Here is a 23077-nt window from a genome sequence, read left to right as displayed (position 1 = left end):
ATAGATTTCTCTTAGCTGGCAAAACTTACACGTAAAACATGACCACTTTCCTCCCAAGGATGACAGCAAGATGTCAGGGATGCCAAAGAGAAAAGGAGTGGTAACCTAACCAAGTAAGTGAACCGAGATTTTAAATTAAAGTATTACTAAAATGTTCCAAGCAAAACAATACTCGCTGAGATTCACTATTTTAAAAATGTTGGCAAATGTTGATGGGTTTTTCATGTTTGACCTGTTACCAAGACGGTTAAGAAGCAGGGAATGTGATTATATGACTGGATTTTTTATGAAAAGGATTCTGCACCCTTGACTATACACACACACACACACACTCACACACACACCACGTATGAAATGAAATATATTAAGTGTCTGTTTTGGTGCCACTGGCAACAAAGAAAGCTCTGCTCTATCTGGGGTGAATTATCTTTTTTGTTTTTAAATGCTGGCCTCCAGGCTATATATAAGTGGGAGATGAAATGGAAACCTGGGGCTAAAGGGGATGGGACCGAGCTTGCTGGGACTGTGAATCTCTGAGCTGAATGTGTGTGAGAGAAAATCCTCCTCCAGCCTCGGAGGGGGTGTCTCCCCCAATACCAGCTCCCTCCCCCCGGGCTCGCGGGGCGGGTCTGGTTTGCTCAGTAGCAGCAGCGGCCACAGCAGCAGCCCCAGGCCTGAGCTGCGGCGGCGGCCTTCTGGCCATGCAGGGAAGCGGCGGTTCCGAGAGCGCGAGGCCCTGGGGAGATCCGGCCGAGGCTGCCACCGGGATGGAAGAACCGTCGAGTGGAGCTGAGCCACCTAGGACAGATTTCCTCCCCAGCCTAGCGAGGCCTGACTCGAGTGCCTGCGAGGTGGAAGAGGCCTACGCCTCGGGCCTGGCAGCGGCAGCCGGCGTGCGAGTCGGGCACAGCGGGGTAACAGGCTAGCCGTGGCCGCTTTCGGAAGCCTACGCCGCCAAGGCCGCTCATTGTCTCTCCCCTTCCACCCCGGGGCAAACAGGAAGCGCGCCGCCTGGCCGAGCGACGGACGGGCGTCCAGACCAATGAGCACTGACGACAGAGAGCGTGGAGGCGAATGAACGCGGAGAAGAGGGGCGGGACTTCCGGGCGGGCTGTCACCCTCTTCCCCCCTTTCGGGCTGGAGGCTCCACCTTTTGTGTTTCCCGCACAGTCAATCAAAATAGGAAAAAAAAATCCCCGGACCGCTCCGGCCGTGTCCGCCGCCGCTTCCCGCATCCTCTCCCGCCGCCGCCGCCTTCGCTCCTCACCATGTGTAAGGCGGCGGGGAGCCCCGCCTGAGGTGTCCTAAACACACTATGACCGGTACGTAAAGCCGAGAGCAACCCTTGCTGCTGCCGCCGCCGCCGCCGACCACAGCCAGCCCCGGGCCGTCGCCGCCGGCTCCAGTCCCGTGTGTACGACCGAGTGTCTGTGAGAGGCAGAAAGCCGCACTCCCCTTCGCCTCCCTCCCCTCCCCGCCAGCCACCGTCCACCCCTCAAGCCCCAGCAACGCCGTGTCCCTGCTGGGCCCCGGGACGGGCGGCCGGGTCCGCCGGGAGCGCATCCCCCTGTGTGCGGGCGCGGGCGGCGGGGCGAGCGTGTGAGTGACTGACGGTGCGAGAGGAGCGAGCGCGAGTGAGAGCGAGCGGCGCGAAGGGAAAGGGGAGGAGAGGAGAGGAGAGGGGGCAGGGGCAGCGCGGGGAGGAGGAGGAGGGAAAGAGGAGGAGGAGGGTTACAGGCAGCGGCGGGCGGGGCAGCAGCAGAGGAGGGGAGGAGGGAGCCGCCGCCGCCGCCGCCGCCGCCGCCGCCGCGGGGCGGGTGGGGGAGGGGAAGGGGATTCGGTCCGGGCTTTCGGAATAATTTCGACTTGGCCCGCGGGCCCCCTCCCTCTCCTCCACCCGCCTTCCTCCCCTCCCCTCCCCCCCCCGCGCTGTGCCTGCAGCTCCCGAAAAGCCCGTGAAACAAGAGGAAATGGCTGCCTTGGACGTGGACAGCGGCGGCGGCGGCGGTAGCGGCGGCGGCCACGGCGAGTATTTGCAGCAACAGCAGCAGCACGGAAACGGCGCGGTGGCGGCGGCGGCGGCCCAGGTGAGGAGCGACTGAGCCCCGGCCCGGCTCCCCCCTCGCGCCGCTTTCCTCCTCCCCTCGCTCTCCCCTCCCTCCGCGCCTCTCTCCTCCCCTCCCCCCCGCCCCGGGAGCTGCCCGCCCGAGGCGCCAACGCTCCGACCCCGCCCGCTCTCCCCCTCCCGCAGCCTTTTTGTGTATGTGTGTGTGAGTGCGCGCGTGTGCGTGTCCGTGTGTACGCTCTCCCGGAGGTGGGTTCCGGGCAGAAGGTGCAGGCCCGGCGCACAGCCTGCCGCCCGCCTCGGAGCGACGGTGGAGCGGGTGTGCGTGCGAGCAGGAGTCGAGGAGGAGGAGGAGGAGGAGGAGGAGGAGGAGAGCGCGGGCTGGCGCTGGTTCGGGTGCAGCCTGCGAGGACCAAGTCGCACTTCCTGTGTGAGTGGCGGCCCGGCCCTAACCGCCACCCCCTCCCCCTGTCTCTCTCTCTCTGAACCCGCCCATCGGGGGTAGGACACTCAGCCGTCACCGCTCGCTCTGCTGGCCGCTACCTGCAGCAAGATTGGGCCGCCATCGCCGGGCGACGACGAGGAGGAGGCGCCCGCCGCAGCTGGGGTCCCCGCCGCAGTGGCCGGAGCGGTAAGTCTCTGGCGTGCGCGCCGCCCGCCCCCGCCGAGGCCCAGCGCCCGCCATCCCGGGCCTGTGGCGCTCCCGCCGCCCCCAAGGCCTGCCGGGCGCCCGCGCCTTCCCGGGTGCGGACGGATCGCGCAGCCTGGGCGCCCTTTCCTGCTCATTCGCAGCCTGTTTGGATCAGAAGCCAACCCAGGCTTTCTCTAAATTGTCACTGCGGAACCTCGTTCCAAAATCACTACAAAATGAAGTCTGAGAGGGTGGGGGTGGAGGACTCCAAAATGGATGTTTGAGCAATTCATATCACTGCTGAAAACTCCTTCGCTGAACACTACAAAATTTTCAAGCACAGCCTATCGGCCATAGATAGTATGAACTACAGAGGCAGCAGTGTCTTCAGCTTTTAGTGTTTTTGAACCTGGAGCTTTTTTGCTGAAAGTTACTAGATGTTACTGATTGAAACCGTAAATCGTTTAAAAGAAAGGAATGAAGGGTTTACTCTTTGAATTATCCTTTTCTATGCAGGAGCGGACACTTTTTGAGTGGTTTTTCAATGGCCATTACATTGTTGAATTTTAGTTTTTGCAGGCACTAATTTTGCAGTAATTTTTCATAAGTGGAATAAGTGAAACGCTCAATTAGCGACTGTTGAAGTCGGTGAAGTGACTTAGATAACACTTAGGCTTTTGAAATTGAATATGAATACCAGTGTTAAGAATAAAAGTACATGTAAGAAATTGTACTTACATGCATGCCAATGCACATCATACTTGAATTTCGTTGGCAGAGCCATTATTTTCGTTTTATTGTGATTGCCTAGCCTGATAGGACGTGGTGGGATTCTTTTTGTAGTGTTTTTAGAGTGTCTGGGGCATGGGGAGGAGCTGACCAGGATTTTATGAGGGCTTAATTCGTATGATCTAGAAAACATTTTTTAGGACTGTTATTTGTGAATTTAATGTTTGTTTGAATCATTGCTGTTGCATTAGTTTAACACATAAATGTGTTTATTTATTAAAGTAATTGAAATCTCAATCTTTTAGATGATTATAGGAATTGATTTTGAATTAGTCATTGTAGACAGCAAAGTTTGGTATCTGATATAGTCTTCAGGTAATTAATCTTTCTAGGCATTAAAAGTGAAGCTAAAGTTAAGCTATATTGTTAAATGTATTTTCAATTTTAGTACTTCGTTATATTCTAGAGGGATGTGAATGGTTTTAGTGTCTTAAAAAGTATGACTTTAGGTCTTGTGTTTTTGTAAGCAGATTAAAATGTAAAAGCATAGAATTATCTTTGTATGAGGCATTGTTACTTTTAAACAATTATGGATTGGTAAGCCTTTTTTATGAATTATATTTCTGTAGTTTTACAGTGCCAAGAAAATTGAGACCACTGTATAAGTAAAATTGCAAATCAGATTGCTTGTACTTTTTAATATTTCTAATTGGAACAGAACACTTCTTGTAACAGCAATTTACCAAGTTTAGGTATCAGCTCACTGATGGGGGAGGGGAGAAGTGAAGGAGGAAGTTATGTGTAGAAAATACGTATATGTCCATGTATGTGTGAATCTCAGCCCTGGGAATTGAATATTATCTCCAGTGTAGCCTACTGTGGCCATATATCACATGTAGGAAAGTTGTTCACATGCTTTTTCAGCTCCTCTTCCTCTGAATTACCAGATCTCTGTCGATACATATTTCTTTCTAGATGAACATGAACTAGAATCAGTTGGGGCATTTTTTTTTTCTTTGTATGTTTGGTACCTGTCCATACAATTTTTCACTGAGTAAAATTCATAAGACTGGTTTGAATGTTTTTGCCTTAGCAAATGGGAAAATTTTTTTCCTGTTCAAATGAATTTCAGACGTGCACATCTCAGAAAATGACAGAATTGAAATGATTCCATGGGCATTTTTTTCCACTTAAAAATGTGCTTAGATAATCTTACTTTTCTCAAATTACTGGGAATCTTGAGAAGTCTGTAGAGAGCCTTTTTTATAGCTGTGTTTTTAAAATTTTTTATTTTGGAAGAATTTTAAATTTACAGAAAAGTTGCAAAGGTAGAACTGAGGGTTACCTTATACCCTTCATCCGGCTTCCCCTAATGTTAATATAGCCATGGTATGTTTGTCAAAACTAGGAAATTAACAACAACACAGTATTAACTACAGACTTTATTCTTATTTCACCAGTTTTTCCACTAATGCCCATTTCTGTTCTAGAATCCAATCCAGAATATACCACATTGCATATAGCATTGTTGTGTTTAAAATCTAGTGAAATGTATAGGTACATTTCAATTTTATGCCAGTTTAGGATTTGATACATTAAAAGGTCACTGAAAAACCAATCACCTGCACTGGAGATTTGCTTTCCATATTTTGAATTTAGAATTTGTTATAATATGACATGGGTTCATCCTGGATCCTGGCCAAGAATGGATACCCTCAGTACAGTACTGAATAGGTGTAATCACAAAGCAATCTCAGCTGTATTGCCCTATTAAAAACGTGGGCTCCCAAGGTTGGTTTGATGGCAGGGCTCCTTTTTACTTTATTATTACAAGTTATATAGTTAATTTTTGTAATAAATTAGGAAATGGAATACAGTAGACCTTTATGCAGTATTAGCGTGTCCATTTTGCATTTATGTGTAATTGTGGATAATTAATTTTTTTCATTTGTACTGTAGTGTAATAAACTGCACATGGAAACATCAAAGTTGTTGCCTGATCTTCAGTTTAGGTAGTAAATATAGTGTTCATTAATATAGTATATAAATGTTGGTGAGCTAAGAAAATGAATAGTAGCTTATTTTAAAAAGCTTATTTTTATTGGTACTTAAAATAAGACCTGCATTGCCATTGTAATGAATTTATTGGGTAATTGCTTTTATTTGAAGTCTGTTGAGTTCTTTAGTATTCCTTGAAGATTTTAAGAAACTTGAGTACTTGCCTAAGAATAGTTTTCCTGCTTGTTTCCACTTTAGCTTTGCACTTGTTCTTGTTTCTGGTTACACTCCTTCCTTGCCTGTTTTGTTTTTTGTAAAGCCATTTGAAAGACAAAACAGGCAAGGCAATAATACTTTTATGAATAGTACTTTCATAAAAGTATTATTAACTGAGAAGTTAATACTTTTCAAATTTTATGCAATAAGTAGTATGAATTTTTTCTTTTTCCCTATCTACAGGTATTATCTGAAAAGGTAATCTCTTTTTTTCTTTTCTCTAACTCCAACTTTCCCGGAGTCCCCATTTTTATGCCTGGTTATACTGGAGAATGCCCTAATAATGAATTGCTTTAGCAAAGTCCCAGGGCTACTCTTAGTTGTGGTCCTTTTCACTGTGTGATTATGTATTTATATGCAGAGGGGGCCTCAGAGTACCTTCAGTTAACTTTTTACAATAATGCGGGCTTCCATGTTAGACAGTATTTTGTTTGTTAGGTGTCCAATCAGAATATTAGAGTTACTGAGAGAAACTCTGGTGGGTTTTTCTTTTAGTGTGAAGCTTATGTAGAGGGTTGTCTTGATCCTAAACCAAGTACCAGTTCTTGCCTGAGTTATGTGATTTTTTTCTCTCTCTCTTTGTACACTGTATAGTGTTTCCAAATAGCCTGGCAGCAAACGTTTTTATGGCTGTCTTTGGTCTCAGATGATTTTATAATTTGTCCCTTTCCCTTCTGGTATTTTGTGTAGTTTATATCTTTCAGTGGTGTGCTGCTGATGAAATTTCTCTTACAAATGGTTTTAGTAGGCTTTGTAGTATAAAATATTTGGGTCTTTTCATTGTGGAATTATGGAAATAAATAGTTTTAAAATTGATACAGGTTTTTTTAATAGAGGACTAATATCTCAAAATCAGTTTTATTGATCCATTCTTTCTATCATTTTCTTTGCAATCGTTTTAAAGTAAGATAGCTTTAACTATCCATTCAACAAATACTTACTGATCTTTGCACCAGGAATTGTGCTAGGCATCTGATGGATAGTTTTCAAATCTATTCTTAAAATCTTAGTAATCATAATGATACGATTACATAGTGCTTTATAGTGTAGTACTTTATAGTTTGTAAAGCACTATAATGTATAACCCTTACAAAGTAATATTTTTCCCATTTTTAACGTAATAAAATTGAGTCCTCTAAAGCACACACAATTCTACAGTTCTAGCTAGGATTGAACTCAGTTCTGAGTTTTTTCCTGTCTAGTGCAGTATACTTCTCTTACTCAAGTATAACCTTAGCTTAAAATCATGAAAGTCGAGTTTTCTAATTCAGTGTTTTCCCTCATTCCATTAAAAAAAAACAACACTAAGCCTTTTCAAACTATAAATTATTTCATTAAAGAAAAATCTTTCTTATTGTTTTTTCTTTCTTAAATTATTTCTTGCTGTTCCCAGCCCCCCTCCCCCCCAGGCTTGTGCTTCATCAATATTTTTTTTAGTTTTTTAAAAATTTTATTTATTTTTTAGAGAGAGGGGAAAGGAGGGAGAAAGAGGGGGAGAAACATGGATGAGTTGCCTCTCTCATGCCCCCAACTGGGCATCTAGCCTGCAACCCAGGCATGTGCTCTGACTGGGCATTGAACCAGTGATCTTTCAGTTCACAGGATGGCACTTCACCCAGTGAGCCACACCAGCTAGGGCAGTTATTTTTTATATATGTTTTTCACTGTAGGTTTACTAAAAAAGTTTAAATATATCCTTTTGTCTTAAATTTGGGGATTTCTCCTTTTTTTTTAATTTCTTTTTTGGGGGGGATTCCCTTTAGTTAGTGACCGGAAAAAGTGGTGTGACAGTTTATTTCTATTTAGCTTCTGAAGAGGGAATGGTGGTACTTGGGTGGTATTTACTTAGAATTGTCATTTGAGAAGTTGTATTTCAAAGAACTTCTTGACTGGAAACCTATTAAATAATGGTTGAATACACCTGCCTTTTATATTGTAAAAAGAATACTTTTTAGCTGTCATAAAATAACCTTTTTTTGAAGATGAAAAAGGGTCTAAATGCCAGTATTGTGAAATTAATTTGTATATGACACTATATTGTTTGATATAAGTTGAATAGTTACAAATTTTGTGCTGAACAGAAAAAATTCAACAGTTGATTCTTTAAAGGTTATTGATAACCTTAAGATAAGGGTTAGATTTTAGATATACTTTACTGCAGATTTCAGTATAAAGTACAGATTTATTTTTACTTTATTTAAAATATCAAGAGACTAATATAGGGAAAGATGACTTAAACTTGTAATTCTTGTTTCAGATAGAAGTTGAATGACATCACTTTAATGTCTGGTGCTTCATTTTAATAACTTGATAAGTTTAAAAGATGGTATTTAAATGATTATTTCAGTTCAGGGTTAGATGTTTGTACTGGTCCCACAGTTTCTATGCCTTCTCTCTCTTCCTCCTTTTAGTCTCCTCACTGGGCCTTAGTTTATCTTTATAAAACGGATCTGATTGCACCACTAACTTGCTTAAAAACCTCTTATAGTTTTGATTCACTATCTGTAGGATAAAGTCCAAACTCTTTAGCGGAATCTACAAAGCCATTTATTACAGGCCTTGATAAAAATGTCTAGTTCTGTTCTCCATTACTTTTCTCTGCACCTGAGCCTTTTTTGGATCCTCTCTTGAATACCAAACTACATGTTTCTTTTTGTCTGTGAATTTATTGTTTTTATACCTTTATTGATGCTTCTATCTCTATTTCCTAATTGTCCAGAATGGATTCTTAAATTTTATTCTAAGATTACTTTAAATATCTCTTATATGAAATCTCTTCAATCTTCTGTGTTCTCAAATAGCATTTTGATCATGTGGCTAGTGTACACCACTGTTAGTACATAGTAGCATGTATGTGTATGGCTGCTTGGCTAGATTGTGAGCCATTTGACAGGAAAGATTGTATCTCTTGATTACTCATATGCTTATTTCATCTTGATAAATATGCACAAATATCTTGAATTGAGTCATTAATACTGTGGTTTATCCATTGAAATACATACTTTTAACTATGTATCTGCATGAAGATTAGGTAATTTCTTTTATAAACTTTTTTTGTGGTCACAGACCCCCTTTGAAAATACGAAATTCTAGGTTATCTTGCCTTCCTCCCATTCTCCCTCCCCTCCCCAACTGCACTTTGCACTTTCTCAAAAAGTTGGTACGCTGCTTTAGAGCATTCAAAGATTGTTTGAAACTCAGGTGTGGATCCTAGGTTGAGAATGCTGGGCTAGATATGCTTATGTTCTCATTGTCTGCTGGTATGTGGCATTTCAGGAGATAACATATAAAGATCTAGAAGGAAAGTGGGATAGAAATGGTTTTACTTTGATGGTGAGTAATTAATATAGGGTAGGGTCCCATTCTCCATGTCTTTACCCGCTGGTCTTAGTGGGAGACAGTGTCATATAGTATTTAAGAGTCTGGGTTCTGGAGTTAGACTTGGCCTAGTTATATATCTTGTTTTTGCATGAGATAGTTATGTGATTTTTGTCCCTCAATTTTCTCATCTGTAAAACGGAAATAATGGTAACACCTTCCTCATAGGATTGTTGTAAGGAGTAAATGATAAAATTTTCTAAGTCCTGATTATAGTACTTGCCATGTAAAAGAACAGCTCAAATGTTAGACATTACTGTTACTATACCCTAAAAAGGAAAATCTCCTTTAACATTGAGATGTAGGATTTTACTGCTTTTTGCTTTTCTATGTTGGTATTTTTCCAGTATTGCTTAATCTGTAAAATACGGGGATGATACCTGAGACTCCACCAGGTCACAGAATGCAAAATGCATATGCCTGGCACTTTACTGAAAACTTAAATAGAGTAGTAGGCAATGCCACAGTCATCCTTCAGCTCTTAGATGCTAGAAAAACTTTTCAGATGGGGTGACTTTGCCATGTGGTCACAGGGCAGTAACCTTTCCTTAATAAATTTTAGAGGTGTCATATTTTTTTAAGTAGTTCATGGGAAAAGTGAAGGATTGCTAATAGAATATCCCAAACCATGACTTTGCTCTGGAGTACATTAATACATGCCATAAAAGGGTTAATTTAATTGTTTGATTTAAGGTTTATACTAATAATATACAAATCTCAAGTTTTCTAATTCAGATGGTTTGATTAACACTGCATTGTTTCTTTTTTCTTATTTATAATGCATCTGATTAAGTGATAATTTTTAGTATATTGTATAATTTTTTGAACTTCAGTGGTTGAGGTATGTCTCGTTTGAGCTATTCATAATTTTTTCTAGCCACTTATATTTATTTATTTCTAACTGTATAGCATTAGAGACCATAGATGAGGGATTAAAAGATTAATTTGTGGCCCTGACTGGTGTGGCTCAGTTAACTGGGCATCATCTTGCAAAGAGAAAATTGCGGGTTCAATTCCTGGTCAGGGCACGTGCCTGGGTTGCGGGTTTGGTCCCCGGTTGGGGTGTAGGGCATTTGTGTGAGGCAGTCAATCCATGTATCTCTGCCTCTTCCCCCCGCCCCACCCAAAAAAGGTTTAGTGTGTGGTCATAAAGCAAAGACTATTCCACAAATAATATTACAAAGCATTTTTTGTTTTCTTCATCCAGACAGGTGATTTGGCTGCTGCACAGTTAGGAGGAGCACCAAACCGATGGGAGGTTTTGTCAGCCACACCTACAACTATAAAAGATGAAGCGGGTAATCTAGTACAGATTCCAAGTGCTGCTACTTCTAGTGGGCAGTATGTTCTTCCCCTTCAGAATTTGCAGAATCAACAAATATTTTCAGTTACACCAGGATCAGAGTCATCGAATGGTACAGTGTCCAATGTTCAATATCAAGTAATACCACAGATTCAGTCCACAGATGGTCAGCAGGTTCAGATTGGTTTCACAGGCACTTCAGATAATGGAGGTATAAATCAAGAAAGTGGTCAAATTCAGATCATTCCTGGCTCTAATCAGACCTTGCTTGCCTCTGGAACACCTCCTGCTAATATCCAGAATCTCATACCACAGACTGGTCAAGTCCAGGTTCAGGGAGTTGCAATTGGTGGTTCATCTTTTCCTGGCCAAACCCAAGTAGTTGCTAATGTGCCTCTTGGTCTGCCAGGAAATATTACCTTTGTACCAATTAATAGTGTCGATCTAGATTCTTTGGGACTCTCGAGCAGTTCTCAGACAATGACTGCAGGCATTAATGCCGATGGACATTTGATAAACACAGGACAAGCTATGGATAGTTCAGACAATTCAGAAAGGACTGGTGAGCGGGTTTCTCCTGATATTAATGAAACTAATACCGATACAGATTTATTTGTGCCAACGTCCTCTTCATCACAGTTGCCTGTCACTATAGATAGTACAGGTATATTGCAACAAAACACAAATAACTTGACTACTTCTAGTGGGCAAGTTCATTCTTCAGATCTTCAGGGAAATTATATCCAGTCGCCTGTTTCTGAAGAGGCACAGGCTCAGAATATTCAGGTTTCTACGGCACAGCCTGTTGTACAACATCTACAACTTCAAGAGACTCAGCAGCCAACCAGTCAAGCCCAAATTGTGCAAGGTATTACACCACAGACAATCCATGGTGTGCAAGCCAGTGGTCAAAATATATCACAACAGGCTTTGCAAAATCTTCAGTTGCAGCTGAATCCTGGAACCTTTTTAATTCAGGCACAGACAGTGACCCCTTCTGGACAGATAACTTGGCAAACATTTCAAGTACAAGGGGTCCAGAACTTGCAGAATTTGCAAATACAGAATACTGCTGCCCAACAAATAACTTTGACGCCTGTTCAGACACTCACGCTTGGTCAAGTTGCAGCAGGTGGAGCCTTGACTTCAACTCCAGTTAGTCTAAGCACTGGTCAGTTGCCAAATCTACAGACAGTTACAGTAAACTCTATAGATTCTACAGGTATACAGCTACACCCAGGAGAGAATGCTGACAGTCCTGCAGGTAAGTCTTAAGTCATGTCGTACCATAGATAGGTTCAGTGTTATGTTAATACGTTGGGAAATTTTTTGCTTTAGTTGTTTATCACTATGTCTTTATCTTTAAAGGTGATGATAAATTGCCCCGTTTGTATGAAAAGTAGACATCCAAGTGCCTTCCAAATTGTTCTTCATTGAAAGTTTGTGGTTTTTGAAGTCAAGGGTTTATTTCTCCATCGTGTCAATATATTTGTAGTTTTTCCTTACCCAATTTTGTAGTTGTTTTCTCATTTGATTGATATTACAAAACATTACAAAATTTTTATTTGGCACGTAAAGTGTCTTGGTGGTCCTGTAAGTTAAAGTGTTTTCTGCACTGTAATGTATTTGGTTGGGGAATCTGGTTGGCATTAGTAAAAACATGGTACTGGGAATAAAGATTATACATGCTGTCTCAGCCAGTAGCTAGCTATGTGATTTTGGCTAAGTTACTTTTTCTCATGCAAACTCAGTTCCTCATCATGTAAAATTGTGTTGTTGGACTAGGTAACTGTATCAAGGGTAACTTCCAGACCTAAAATTCTTTGATTCTGTGATAGTTTATTCTTATAAGTATGTAGTGGGCATTGAACTTAGCTGTGCTAGACATGTTGTTATTGATAGCATGGGTAGAAATTTCAGAATTCTGAATAGAAGTCTTTGAATAGAAACAGAGTTCTGCAAGAATTAAGTATTATAGTTTTAAAAAAAATACTGTCATCATTACCTTATTGTTATTTATTTAGGTAACATTTTATTGATTGTTTTATGTGCAAAATCCTTTCACTCTCCTTCTTTTATTTGGGTTTTTTTTTTTTTGGAGATTTTAACCTTCCAATAAGTCAGTGATTCTAAACTCTTCAATTGGGACACATGAAAATAATTTATTGAGATAATTTTTATTACAATAAAGACTACCTTTTTTCTCTTGAGAAATTTGTGATACACGTTTAGAAAACTGGAATTGTCTTGGAGCCTTAGGTCTGTCCTTGGAAAGCCTTTAATTGAATTTGAGTCTAGTAAAGCTGTGGTTTAGAGCAGCAGTTCTCAAAAGTGTGGTCTTTGGACCCCTGGGGGGATCTCTGAGACTCTTAGTGGTCCTTGATGTCAAACTACTCTGCATAATAATACTACACAAGTTATTTGCCTTTTTCATTGTGTTGATACTTTCATTGATGGTGGCTATAACTGCTTGTGTCTTAGCACAAATCAAAACAGTGGCACAAAACTATCCTAGTTGTATTCTTCTATGACATTGCACTTGCAGTTAAAGAAAAAGGTGTTTGGCCCTGTCTGGGTGGCTCAGTTGGTTGGAGTGTTGTCCCATGCACCAAAGGATTGTGGGTTCAATTACGGCCACGGTACACACCTAGGATACAGGGTTCAGTTCCTGGTTGGGGTGCCTTTGAGCAAAGGCAACTGATTGATGTTTCTCTCTCACATAACTGTCTCTCCCTCTCCCTCTCTGTAACATCAATAAACATTTCCTCCGGTGAGTATAAAAAAAAAAAAGAAATGCATTTCACTGAAGAATTTGTTAAAACAAGTCAAAATAGTTATTTTTACTAAATTTTGACTCTTGAGTGCTGCATGTTTTTTAAAAAAATAATTGCTTTATTATGGTAAGTCACATACCATAAAATTCACCCTTTAAAGTTTTCAACTTAGTTATTTTTAATATAGTTATAGACTTGTGGAACCATCACCAGTATCTAATTTTAGAGCATTTTCATCACCCCCCCCCCCAACCCCCTACCTATTAGCGGTCAGTTTTTTTTTTTCCTTGTCTTCTTTATTGTTGTTCAATATTAGCATCCACTCTTCATTCCTCCGCCCACCTTAGCCCTTGGCAACCACTAATCTATTTTCTCTTTCTGTATTTGCTCTTCATATTAATGGAATTCCATTTCATATTAATGAAATCATATAATGGCTTTTTGTGTCTGACTTCTTTTATTTAGCATATTTTCAAGGTTCTTTTTGTGGTTGAATAATACTCCATTGTATGAATATACTACATTTTATTTATCTGTTGATGGACAAAGCTTCCATGTTTTGGCTATTATGAATAATGCTGCTATGCACATCATGTGTACAGGGTTTTTTTTTTTGTGGACTGTTAATTTCTTACATGCTTAGCAGTGGAATTGCTAGATTGTATGGTAACTCCATGTTTAACATTTTGAAGAACTTCCAAAATGGTTTTCCAAAGTGACTACACCTTGTACATTCTCACCAGCAATATATGAGGGTTTCTCTACATCCTTACCAATACTTATCATTGTCCTTTTTGATTATAGCCATCCTAATGAGTGTTTTTGAATTGCATTTTCTGCTGCATGTCTTTGTAATATTTTTTTTGTGACAAAGTATGCTTTAGTAAAGTACTTTACGATGATTGTATTACAAAAAAATACCTTTTTTCAGTTGTAGCTGTGTGAGTTGCAAGCTGAACTAGATGATGTTTTCATGAAACTTTTTACTTGAAAGAATGACTGACAAGCTATGGTTATTGGGAGACTCCTGTATTTAAGTGACAGATATTCTCTTTAAAAAATGAATTGAGAATTACTTAAAGGAAAAAAAACTGACAGTGTTTGTTGTTAGTGGTAAAATTTGGGTTTTATAGTGAAAGTTTGAATTTTGGAAAACTTGAATCTACGACTATGAACTTGATAGCTTGTTAATCAATACAGTACTTTTCTGATGAGAAGGACAGTGATATTAAATAGATAAGATTATTTTGGATACTATAGTATAATGAAATGTGCTAACATTTGGAAGATCTATATGATTTACTCAGTGAACCAGTAGTTTTCAAATGACCAGCTCATGTTACAAAATCATGCATGGGTAAAAGATCCATTTAAAATTAGAGGTAGACCAGTAACAAACATACAGAACGTTGACCAATATGGTTTCAGATTCTGCATTGCAATAGACCTTTATGAAACTGCTACTTGTCAAGTTTGGACAAGTATAAAAGAGTACCTACAATTTCTTTTCCAACCACATATCTTTGTGAGACTAGATACTGTGCATATGCTTCAACCCAAACCACATATTGCAACAGATTGAATGTAGAAGCAAATAGAAGACTCCAGTTGTCTTCTTTTAACCTAGACATTAAAGAGATCTGCGAAAATGTAGAACATGGTCTCTCTTCTAATCAACCTTTTATTTATATTTTTGTAAAATAGTTGTTTTTCATATAATGTTAATTTGTGTTAACATGTAATTTACTATTTTAAAATCAATTAAAATGTAAATTTCTCTTACAATTTCTAACACAGTAAATGTCACAATGTATATTCTATATGTACAAAAGCTTTTTGGGGACCTCAGTAATCTAAACTCTTTCTAAGAGTTTAGAAACAGCCCTGAAACCAGAAAGTTTGAGAACTACTGGTAGAATGACAGATTTCTGAAGACATAGCAGATAGTTTTTAGAAACCAGTTTTTAAAGCTTCTACAAAGTTAAGGTTATGGAGTTCTATATATTGGGTTGGCCAAAAGTTTGTTTAGTTTTTTTCATAATTAAAAAGACACGTTTTTCATTTTCACCAATAACTTACATGATTTGGATATTTTGAGTATGTTAGCTCTCTCCTGCTATTGGGTTCTAGTGGGTAGAGGCCAGGGGAGCTGCTAAACATCTCCCAATGCATAAGACAGCCCCCAGAAAAGAATTACTTGGCCAAAATGTCAATAGTATCAAGAAACAGCACCCTTTGCATACACTACACAAATCTTTTTTTGTGTTTCAGTTGGGCTTTTACCATTCTTGAAATAATAAAGCACAATATGCCAAAAATATTGTGTATTTTCTTCCATATTCAGTATTAAAATGGCTGCACAAAAATTCACCAGTTTTGTTAAGTTTTTATTTATTTATTTTTAGAGAGAGGGGAAGGGAGGGAGAAAGAAAGGTAGAGAAACATCAGTGTGTGGTTGCCTCTCGTGCAACCCATACTGGGGGCCTGGCCCACATCCCAGCATGTGCCCTGATTGGAATCCAACCAGTGACCTTCACAGGCTGGCACTCAATCCACTGAGCCACACCAGCCAGGGCTAAGTTTCTTTCTTAAAATGCAAGCTGATGTGGCAGCTGTAACAATACAATCTAACAAAATTGTTTCTGATGAAGTTCAAGACAACTAAGTATGACTAGAGCCATCATATTGAAAAAAACTAAGTAATTTTTGGTAAACCCATTGTGTTTACTATGAAAAACACCTTTAAAGAATTTATTTGTGATTTTGTGGATTTATGTTGGTCATGAAATTAGACTGGTATAAAGCACGAAATGTTTCAGTATAGTAATTTATTTCTAAAATACTATCAAAATAGCAATATTATATGAATTAAATGCAAAAAGGAATTTAAAAAGGGGTAATTTAGTTTATTGAAGGTGGCAAGGAAAGGTAAAACAAAGAAGCATTCCAGAAGGCCATTAAATTTGAATTTTGTCCCAATTTAAAGGAATGAGGAAAAAAATTGAGAAAATAAAAGTTAAAATGCTTCAGTGTACACAGCAGCATATTTAGTAATAAAAAGCAAGAAATTTTAATTTGGGGGATATTTGGTAATAGGAAAACTATCCCTTGGTGTACAGTCTTTTTGATCGACAAGAAGGAAGATAAATTATTTTAGGATTTTTTTTCACCTGAAAAGCAGAATAAAAACTTAATCTATTATGGCATCATATGCCCAGATGAAATGCTTAAAACTTTCACATCACTGATTTGCATTTTTATTTTTAGTAAGTATGAAATTAATGTAACAATTTTCCAAGACACACGAGAATGCACATTTTTGGGCTGTGGAATATCTTTTGACTTCTAGACTCTCAACAAAAATGACCTTTACTCTAACCTGTTTTAAGCAGTCAATTTGACTCTGGGAAAGATATGTCACAAACCTTTTATCCCTTAGAAATCAAACCCTCATCTTTCTTGGAACTTAGAGCTCATCAGGGCCCAAACTTCAGTTGCACTCACTGCTTACATTTCTATTAATTTCTTGCCCTTTGAGAATGGGTGTTGTTTTAGAGAACTTGTTTTTTTATTTTTACTTTGCCATTGTTGTGTATTTGAAACTGGTTGGGAGGAAACAAAGTATGAATTTACATATCTTTCCAGTGTCTTTTCTAGTTAGAAAACTTCCCTAAAATTCAAGCCAAGACTTAGTCTCAAATTTTAGTGTAGTAGTATTTTCATAGTAATGAGAGAAAATAACCAGCAGCCAAAAATTCTATATGCATGCAAACCCCTACCCAAGAATTAAGATATAATGAAGATATTTAAAATATTCAAGGACTGAGAGTTATTATACAAAGACCCTTCCTAAAGTAACTACTGAGGGTTAATTAGAAAAATAGATCCAGAGGAAATGAGTGGGAAATGAGGATTTAATAGTGATCAGAAATTAGTAAAAAATTAATGATTTAACTGACTGTAAAATACCAGTAACTTCAAAAATTACAGAAAATTTCAAAAATAAACAGAAGCAGAGAAATGTGTAATGAGCTTTAATGTAACTACCTCACAGCTTCAACTGTTACTGACATTCTGCCATTCTTGTTTCCTCTGTTCCCGCCACTGAAAATGTTATTTTTGCTAGAACACTTTAAAGTAGATCCCAGACATTGTATAATCTTAGCCCAAAATTCTAATGGGTTGGTTTCCAGTGTGTGGTCTGGGAGTCCCTGAAACCCTTTCATGGAGAGGTCATTGAGGTCATAATAATAATAACAATAATAATGTATTAAACATACACAAAGTATAGTAATACTAGGATGTTATTTGTTGCAGTCTTACCTCAGAAGTAGTGTACAGTGGAATTTCCCACAGGCCACATGATGTGTCATAACAGATTGAATAAGGGCAAAGCCAGATATTAGATTTGCAAAAATGTCAAATATTCTTAATAAATTTTTTTAAAATACATTTTTCATAAAAAGATGCTACTTATATTAACACTTAGTTTATTTTAAAAGTAATCCATCTTTAAAATTATCTCAGTTTTGATTTCTGATATTGTAAATATTAATAGATATATGTGCTTATGTACACAAAGGCCCTTTGAGGTCCTCAAATTAAAATTTTCATTTTTTTAATAAAGACATAATTGATGTGTAGTAAAATTCACCCTTTTTAGTGCACAGTTCGGCACGTTTTGACAGCTGCACACCGTTCTGTAATCACCATAATCAAGATACGGTATCATTTCACCACCCCCCTCCATTACCATGTGCCAATCAGTCATTCTCCCTCATGCCCCTTCTCTAGCAAATAGGTGTAACTCTTATAGACAAAACTCCTTGAAGTTTTCAGTAATTTTTTTTTACTCCTTGCCTGAGGATATGTTTACTGATTTTAGAGAGATGGGAGCGAGGGGGGCGGGGAGAGAGACAGGCGCACATCTATGCGAGAAAGAAACATTGATCGATGATGGATGGGTTGCCTCCTGTATGTGCCCCAACTGGGGATCACACCTGTAACCTAGGTAGGTATCCTGCTTGGGGATTGAACCTGTAACCCTTTGGTGCATGGGATGATACTCCAACAAACTGAGCCACCTGGCCAGGGCCTCAGTAATTTTTAAAAGATAAAGTGACCCTGGTATCAAGTTTTAGAGCTGCTGCTCTGATAATACAGGTTTTTTTTTTTAAAAAAATTATTTATTTATTTATTTTTAGAGAGGGGAAGGGAGGGAGAAAGAGAAACATCAATGTATGGTTGCCTCTCTCACGCCCCCTATGGGGACCTATCCCACAACCCAGGCTTGTACCCTGACTGGCAGTCGAACCCGCAACCATTTGGTTCACAGGCCAGCACTCCATCTACTGAGTGACACCAACCGGGGCTAGGGATTTTAAAAAGCATACACATAATACCATTACTTACAATATTTTAATTTATAGTAATCTCTTAATATTACTTAATATTGTCACAGCATGTTCAGTTTCCCTCAACTGATTAAAAAATGTCTTTGGAATTGATTTGTTGAAATTAAGATTCAAGCAGGGACTAACTATTTTATTGGTTGGTGTGCGTCCGAGTCTCAGATTTTCAATGAATGGTTTTAGCAACTTTTCTAATCCTGTTTGGTCATTTGGATTCATTTACTTCATTAAGGTTTGCAAAATGGTGTTTTATTCAGTCCTTTTGTATTTATATAGCTGTCATTCCTCCATAAAGAACCTTCGCTTGTTAGCTATTTATATTTAGTATTCCAAGGTACAGTTTGTACAAGAAAGGTGGAATAAACTATTAAATTCATTTTTTAATTTATTTTCAGAGTGAGTTGTCTGAGCTGTCATCAGATATTCTCTTTTTTGCAGTATCATCATGAACTAATTTTTTATCTATTGTGTTTTAATTCATGGCATTATTCTTGGTAGTTAATGTTTGTATTAGGAGAGAAAAAATGCTAAACATGAAAACAAAGAAATTGATGTGTGGGACTGGGGGTGTGTTGGTCTGTAGGTAAAGGTTCTTGTCATTTTGAGCAACGTTATAGAGAACAGTTTTAGCCTTTATACAGAAATCTGTAATGTGGATATAAGTAACTGTCAAGAGAATAAAGGTGTAATTTTTAATTTCTTATCTGGGGTAGCACATAGAAAATTATCAATCCAACCAAAAATATATGGAAGGAGAAGAAATGCACCAAAGAAAAAGAGTAATAGCAGATGTAGAAATGCAGAACAGTTCTGAAAAAGGAGAAGAAATGCAGCCAAGAAAAAGGGTAATAGCAGATGTAGAAACGCAGGGCAGTTCTAAAAAGGAACTAGGAAAAGAAATTAGTTAATCCCAAAGCCAGTAAACTTGGTAACTTATCTGCTGATATTCTGCCATATAATCTTCCATCTTTTTTTTTTTTGAGCATATACATAATCTGTCTATGAAATTGGGGTCATATACACAGCAGCTTTATAACTTTTTTTTAAACAGTGTATTGTGTATTTTCCCACAGCAGTAGTTTTATACAATATGATTATTTGGTTTTATTACTAAGTATTTTTGTATGGATATTCCATTGTTTAATCCTGTATTGTTATGTGTTTAGGTTTTTTCTTATTTTTTCTGTTATATAGAAATCTTTGCTCATATTTCTAATTGTTCTTTACCCAGAAGTACTAAAAGTGGAATTGTTGAATAAAGAATGTTACTATTTGAGTTTTTTTATATATTGCAAAATGTTTTTGAACTAGCACTGTATGACAGTATAGGGAGGGCATCAAATAGGCAAAGTTTTGGGGGGTAAAAAGAAGAATCTAATGCATTCATTTATTATTAAGGAACTTGAACTTTGTTTACTGGCTGTTTCTGTTTCTTTGGTCAGTTGCCTTTTATGTTTTTTGCTTGTTTTCCCCCACAACTAATTTGTAAGACATCGGGAAAAATGACATTTTTATATGTTAAGGGCATTAATTAATGTTGTGTCACACATTGTAAAATATTCTTCATTTACATTCCTTTAAGTTTGGTCCTGGTGAGTTTTAGTACATGTAAGTCCTTACTAGCCTTTTCTTTTTCTTCTTCTTCTTCTTCTTTTTTTTTTTTTAGCAAAACTGAATTTAGAAACTTTCAAGCATAGTTTTTAAGTTTAGTTCGTATGATTTACAAATCACCTGATGCAGTTTAACAGTTTGTGGAAGAAATTGGGGATTTAAATTATTTCTATGACTGAAAAAAAATACCTAGCATACATTATGTACCTTAAAATCATTTTAATTGTATGTTAGTGGTAACACTTTTTATTTTCTTAGTATTCTGTGGAAAAATAGTGCTCACAGATCCCAGAGTAATTTCTTGAAGATAATAACTTACAGCAGTTTCAAATATCTATTTAGTTTAACATTGGTAAATAACTATTTACCAGTATGATTTAAACCATGGAATCTTAGGTTAACTGATTAAACTCATTGGATATATCTTCAACAAATTGCTGTTCAGTTTTTGTTTTTAAATCCTTTTTTCTTCCCCCTCACCTTTTACTGACTTTTAATTTTATGAATTAGTATATTTAATTTGTCATTAAACACATTTACGTAATTTAAGTAATAATGCAAATTAGCATTCAGGGTGGACACAACAGAATGGAAATGACCTAATGTGTGATTTTTCATTAGAAATTCTCTTCCTTTGATACCTTGTTTTATCATGCCGTATTACTTTTAATCTAAAATAATAACTTTATTTGCCCTAGCCAGTGTGGCTCAGTGAATTGAACACCAGCCTGTGAAACAAAAGGTCGCTGGTTTGATTCCCTGTCAGGGCACAGGCCTGGGTTGGGAGCCAGGCCCCCAGTTAAGGGTGTGTGAGAGTCGGGCAATTGATTTCTCTCCCTCTGTTTCTGCTTCCCTTCCTCTCTCTCTCTAAAAATAAATAAATCTTAAAAAATAATAATAACTTTATTAAAGCTAGTCTCTAAATTACATGGCCATTTTAGTGGTTTGTAAGGACAGTTTTTGCATCCAACTTTATGACAGTACTTGACATGTGACACTTTTCATAAATCTTACTAAGTTTTCCTCTAATGAATAGTACCATCCTCCCTGCAACTTGGATTAGAGAAGTCAGTCATTCTTAGCAACAGTGAAAGAGACGAAGTCCCCACCCACTCTCATGAATTTTGTGTTTTAGTGAATGAAGACATATAAACAAATAGTAATTTTAGAGTGTTATGAAAAAAATTAAGTTATGGAATACTAAGTAATATGGAAAAACAATGGAGGGTGGTGGTTATTTTTGGTAGGATGGTTAACAAATATACTTCCTTATAAAGAGATAAAATTGAAGTTCAGGTCTGTTCAGGAACATTGAGAAAGGAGCCTGTTTGTCATGTTGAGATCTGAAGGAAAAGAATATTCCAAGAAGAGAGAATGAGCCAAGATGGCTGGAGCTTAGTGGTAGTAGCAGTTGAGATTGGAATAGGCTGGGGATGGTATAATATAGGCCATGGTAAGGAATTTGGATTCTGTTTTATTTTTTGAAAGATTTTATTTCTTTACTAGTTTTGGAGAGAGAGTGAGGAAGGGAGAAAGAGGGAGAGAAACATTAATGTGCGAGAAGCATCAGTCTGCCACCTGTCGCATGCCTCCTAGTGGGGGACCTGGCCTGCATCCCAGGCATGTGACTGACTGGGAAGTCAAGCGGTGACCTTTCGGTTTGCAGTCTGGCGCTTAAACCACTGAGCCACACCTGCCAGGGCTGGATTTTATTTTTTAATAGGAAAACATTGGAGGGTTTTGAATAGGGAAATGACATGATTTTATTTACATTTTTAAAAGATCCCTGCAGCATATAGGGATGAAGGTATGGGGGTTGCAATGGTGTGAGTTGGAAAGGATGTGGTAATACTGCCGAAAGAGGATAGTGAGATTGGCTAGGCTGGTAGAAGGATGGGGTAAAGGGAGAATTAAGACTTCTGTTTTGGCTTTGTTAATTTGAAATGTCTGTTAGAAATCCAAATGGATGGTTCAAGAAAACATTGGATATCACAGTCTAGAGTTCAGGTTGGGCTAGAGATAAAATTTTTGGAGCCGTTAATATGGATGGCTGTGACCAGGTGAAATCATTTGGGTAATAGCCTTGCAACATTTGCCTGCATGGTAGAATCTCACAGGGAACGTTTTTAAATAACCCTCACCTGAGTTCTGTCTGGAAAAAATTCCAGCCATTGTTAATATAACGGGAACAGTTTGCGCTACATCGATGTAACCTGACAGCCCAGGAGAGTAGACTAGAATGCGCATGTGTGAACAATGATGCTTTCACTGTACTAGTCAGTGGGGGCGGTAGATGCTATTGAGTGAGCATGTGTTCTGTGTGTCTGTGGCATTCAAAATGGATGGGCAAGTAGAGCAATGAATCAGCATCAAATTTTGTGTTAAGCTTGAACATTCCTCTGTGGAAACTATTTGGATGATTCAGAAGGCTGCAGCTATGGGCAACTGGTGATTGACAGCTTCATCATGGCAATGTGCCTGTTCATGCATCATGTCTTGTGAAGAGTTTTTTGGTGAAACATTAAATCACTCATCCCAGATTTGGCACCCTGTGACTTCTGGCTTTTCCCCAAACTAAAATCACCTTTGAAAGGGAAGAGAGTTTAGGCCATCAGTGAGATTCAAGAAAATAGGATGGGACAGCTGATGGAAATTGGGGGGACTGTGTGAGGTGCCTGCTTTGAAGGGGACTGAGATGTCATTGTCCTGTGTTCAGTGTTTCTTGTGTCTTGTATCTTCAGAAAATGTCTCTATTTTTCATATTACATGTATGAATGAATACCTTTTGGACAGAGTGTATATGTATATTGTATTATATATACTTGTATACATATATACATACACACACATATAGACATACACACATATATATACATATATATCCGTATATATGTGTGTGTG

At 38.7% G+C, this 23077-nt stretch overlaps 1 protein-coding gene across 1 annotated transcript in view; it reads left to right on the top strand.

Annotated features, from left to right (window-relative positions):
* The first annotated feature begins 653 nt into the window (after positions 1 to 653).
* Positions 654 to 23077, top strand: part of SP3 (Sp3 transcription factor) — a 55128-nt gene continuing 32704 nt past the window's right edge. Inside the window, exons 1-4 of the mRNA XM_053918788.2 lie at positions 654 to 1322; positions 1942 to 2087; positions 2571 to 2696; positions 10285 to 11644. Of these exons, the coding sequence (XP_053774763.1) occupies positions 1316 to 1322; positions 1942 to 2087; positions 2571 to 2696; positions 10285 to 11644 (1639 nt within the window). The 5' untranslated portion in view covers positions 654 to 1315. The remainder of the gene's footprint in view (positions 1323 to 1941; positions 2088 to 2570; positions 2697 to 10284; positions 11645 to 23077) is intronic.

The sequence above is a fragment of the Desmodus rotundus genome, chromosome 2 (genome assembly GCF_022682495.2).
Source record: "Desmodus rotundus isolate HL8 chromosome 2, HLdesRot8A.1, whole genome shotgun sequence".
NCBI lineage: Eukaryota > Metazoa > Chordata > Mammalia > Chiroptera > Phyllostomidae > Desmodus > Desmodus rotundus.
This window is presented reverse-complemented; position numbering and strand designations above follow the sequence as displayed.